A 4,521-nucleotide genomic window follows, 5' to 3' on the forward strand; every position below is an offset into this window, starting at 1 on the left:
AAAAAAAAAAATTGATTTTTTTTTTTTTTTTTTTTTTTCTTATAAAAAAAATAAAATATAAATATAATATTTATTTTATATATATATATATATATATATATATTTTTTTTTTTTTTTTTTTTTTTTTTTTTTTTATTTTTTAATTTTTTTTTTTTTTTTTAATTTTTATATATATTTTTTTTTTTTTAAAAAAAAAAAATAAAAAAATAATACAAAATAACTAAAAAAAAAAAAAAAAAAAAAAAAAAAGGAGAATTTATCATAAAACCAAAAATAAATATTATTACAATTATTTTAAGATTATCTTAAAATACAGAATAAAATTTTAATTTTTGTTCAATTTTTTTAGAAAAGAAAAGAAAAATTTATAATAATTAAAATTTTTTATTTATTTTCATGTGTGTATATTTATATATATATATATATATATATATATATATATATTACTAAAAAGTAAGTACAAAAATAGAAATTTTTAATCTGTTTTAACAAATTATTATTATCTTATGTTATAATATGAAATAAGAATTATTTAATATCTATTATTATATAATACTCTAATATTATTTATTATTAAAATTTCTAAATTAAGAGAAACCATTGCATGCACATTTTTAATAACTCGATCAAGTGTATGCATGTACCAGTGAACAAAAAAAATAAATAAATAAATACGTTACATACTTTTATATTATGGTTTCTTGTACTCTGGACTATTTTAGACAAAGACATTTATTCTTTTTCGGTATATATTAATAATATATATATATATATATATATATATACCTATTTATTTATTCTCTTGCATATTAAACATGGAACAAGTATACTATTTAAATGTGTACTAAAAGAATATATTATATGTATATATAAATGTAAATATAATATATATATATATATATATACACATATTTAAAAAAAAAATATAATTGTATATATAAAATATTATATATATAATTAAAATATATATATATATATATATTATATTAAAATATATATTGCAATGTGAATTTTTTTTTTTTTAATATATAAATTATATGAATATTCTAAAATCATTTTATAATTAAAAAAAAAAAAAAAAAAATTTTTTTTTTTTTTTTTGTTCCCTTTATATATACTTAAAAAATTAAGTCATATATTTATATGTATATATACCATAAATATTTATATTAAAAAATATTTTATTAAAAAAATTACATTTATATACAAAATAACTAATTTTTTTTAATAAGAATAAAGAAATAGCTCAATTTATTGTCAGTGTTAAATATTTTTTGTGAAATAATTATGAAGTGTAATGATAACTTTTTTTATTATGTATAAAAATACATATATTATATTAATACTTATGTATTTACTTATATCTTCCTATTCTAATTAATAAAAATCACTAATACCATTCTTTAAAAATAACCTTTTTTTAAACATAAGAACTAACAAAAGGTGTCATTTATGTAATTAGTGTATTTCATAAAAAATACTTTGTAAATCTTAATAGTTGTTTTATTCATAAGGATATACACCAGATTTGTAAAATATTTTTAAAGCGTGTAACACATTTTTATTAAAAAAAAAAAAAAAGGATAAGAAAGAACCAGAATTATTTATAAAAATAATAGTATATTGTATTATTATCCAATTCCCCCTTATATAATAAATAGAATTATACAATATATATATATAATATATATGTTCTTCTTTTGATCATAATGAAAGGATGGAAAAAAGATCATTTTATATATTCATTTCATTTTAAGTTGTATATTGAACTTAATAAAATGTAAATACATAATACTTTATACACCCCCTTTTTTTAAAAAGATATTATATATATATATATATATATATATATTTTTTTTTTTTTTTTTTATGTGGCATATTATGAATTTTTGTGTAAATTTAAAAATCTGCACACATTTAAAAAAAAAAAAAAATTCAGTTTTTTTTATGACTTTTAATTCTAACGTCTTTTAAATAAATTAATAAAAATCGTAATTAAGTAATATGAGAATAATAATTCATAAATAAAAATTAATAATAATTATAAATTTTATAAATAAAAAATAAAAAAAACGAAAAGTATTTTTTTTTTATCGAAAATTGTAATTAAACTTATTATTAAGTTTGTATTCGTAATTCATTCTATTAAAACCTTCTTGTCTATATATTATCACATATATATATATATATATATATATATATATATTTTTTTTTTTTAAACAATAATATATATTTTTTAAATAATTCAATGAAGAACAGAACAAGAATATTAAAAGACAGTAACATACAAACATTCAATACATGTTTTGATAATATAAATTTAAACTGCGCTTCTCTAAAAAATAAAAACTTGAAAAATGGACCTTCATTTTCATTTTTCTATGAATATGCTCACGATAGATCAATTTTATCCCTTTCACTAGATGAAAGTGGTTAAAAAATTAAACAAAAATTAAAATAAAATAAAAAAAAAAAAAAAAAGAAAAAAAAAAAAGAAACATAAATAGAAATAGAAATAGAAATAGAAATAGAAATAGAAAATTCTTTTATAATATCTTTTCATATGTTTTCATATTTTTTTTTTTTTTTTTTTTTTTTTGTTTAAATAAATTCTCAGTCAAATTGTTTTTTCATTGAAACATATTTTTTGTATTATATGAATAAAAATGTTATAATTAATTTTTAACTTGTCATTAAGAAATTTTAAATAAATTTTAACTAGATCAATTTTTTTCAAATTTTTTTTTTTTTTTTTTTTTTTTTTTTTTTCATTCAGGAACATACATGGCTACAGCTAGCGCAGATCATTCCATACGCATACACAACCTAAAAAGTTTATCAACTATTAAAGAATTATATCATAAAAAATGTGGTCATTATGATTGGGTTAATGAAGTATTTTTTACCAGAAGAAATGAAGTTCTTTCAGGAGGATTGGATGGAAAATTGTGTCTATGGAATACTATATATTCTTGTAAAATTCAGAAAATAAATAAAATGATGAACTGTTCAGAATATTTAGAACAGAGAAAAAAAGTGAAAGAAGTAAAATTTAAAGCATCCAATAATGTAATAACTTGTAAAGAAATGTGTGCACATCATTCTACAATTAGTGATATGAAATTTGATAAACAAAATGATAAATGTATTACTAGTAGTTATGATAAGACATTAAAACTTTTTGATATCCGTAAATTTCGTCAACTATGTATATATAAAGGTAATCATACTTGTCCAATTACAAAATTTTTGTGGTTACAAAACAAAATAATATCAGCAGATAAAAATGGATGTCTATGTGTATTTGATGTTGAAACATCTCAAGAAATACTTAATGCGAAAAATACACATACTGGAAATATAGGAGCTTTAAATTATTTTTATTTGTATAATAAAACTGGAAAAAAGATGATAAATAATAACCCAAATGTGGATCATGAAAAACGAATAGATAAATCTTTAGCCTTTTCAAGTATATCATCAAATGATATTAAAAAGAATTATTCTTTAAAAAATAAAAATAATAACAATAGGGATAAGAATAATAAGCATAATAAAAGGGAGGATGTTAATTACGATGTTATTTATGATGACAATTGTGATGATAATATTGTTAAAAAAAATAGTAATAGAAATATTAATTTAATTAGATCAGATAATTTATTTGGACAACATGATAATTATTTAAATTTAAATAATGAAAAGATACCCTTAATAATTACAGGTGGTCAAAATGATGGAATATTGAAAGTAAGAGATTTTCGTATATTTCATAAATATGTCAGCTACAAAAAAATACACACAGCTAGCATTAATAGCATTATAACTTATAATTTAAACAATAAAACATATATTATTTCTTGTTCAGCAGATGGGTATTGTTATCAATTTGAAATACAAAGTATATGTTCATCAAATTTGAATAATTATTTAAAAAAGATATGTGTAAATGAACCTATTTTATCAGCACGATATGTTGGAAATCATTTTATTTTGGTTGGCTCATCTTTTGGAAATTTATTTTTATTAGATTTTTCTGATTGTTCAGAAAATACATTAACAAAACAACCTAAAAATATAGATTCAATCAATGAAATTAATACAAATTCAATTAATCTTTCTGATAAAATTAATAATCCATTAAATGAAAAAAAAAGTACCAATAATGATATCTTATGGGCTTTCGGGGCTTGCAAAAAAGGAGGAATTAATTGTATTGATTGTATATTTGTTTATGATTCAAAAAATAAAAATACAACTGAATTTGAAATGTATAATATTATAACAGCAGGAGATGATGGTATTCCATGTTTCTTATATATACCCAATTCTTATATTTAAAAAATATAATATAAAAATAAAGGAATTAAATTAATTTATATATATTTGTGCTCTCCCATAAGTGTGTATATTATCATTTTTTTTGATGGAAAAAAAAAAAAAAAAAAAAAAAAAAAAATATAAATATATATAAATATATAAAATATAAAAAAAAAAAAAAATAAATAAATAATAAATAAA

General features: G+C 16.8%; 1 protein-coding gene across 1 annotated transcript; it reads left to right on the plus strand.

The window, feature by feature from the left end:
• Positions 1-2,248: 2,248 nt before the first annotated feature.
• PRSY57_1119800 (WD domain, G-beta repeat-containing protein) lies at positions 2,249-4,341 on the plus strand (the record flags this gene model as incomplete). The annotated part of the gene is made up of 2 exons (XM_012908162.1): positions 2,249-2,432; positions 2,777-4,341. 2 exons carry the CDS (start codon positions 2,249-2,251, stop codon positions 4,339-4,341), a joined length of 1,749 nt encoding a protein of 582 aa, XP_012763616.1.
• Between the last annotated feature and the right edge of the window lie 180 nt (positions 4,342-4,521).

Source organism: Plasmodium reichenowi, chromosome 11 (assembly GCF_001601855.1).
Source record: "Plasmodium reichenowi strain SY57 chromosome 11, whole genome shotgun sequence".
Lineage (NCBI taxonomy): Eukaryota > Apicomplexa > Aconoidasida > Haemosporida > Plasmodiidae > Plasmodium > Plasmodium reichenowi.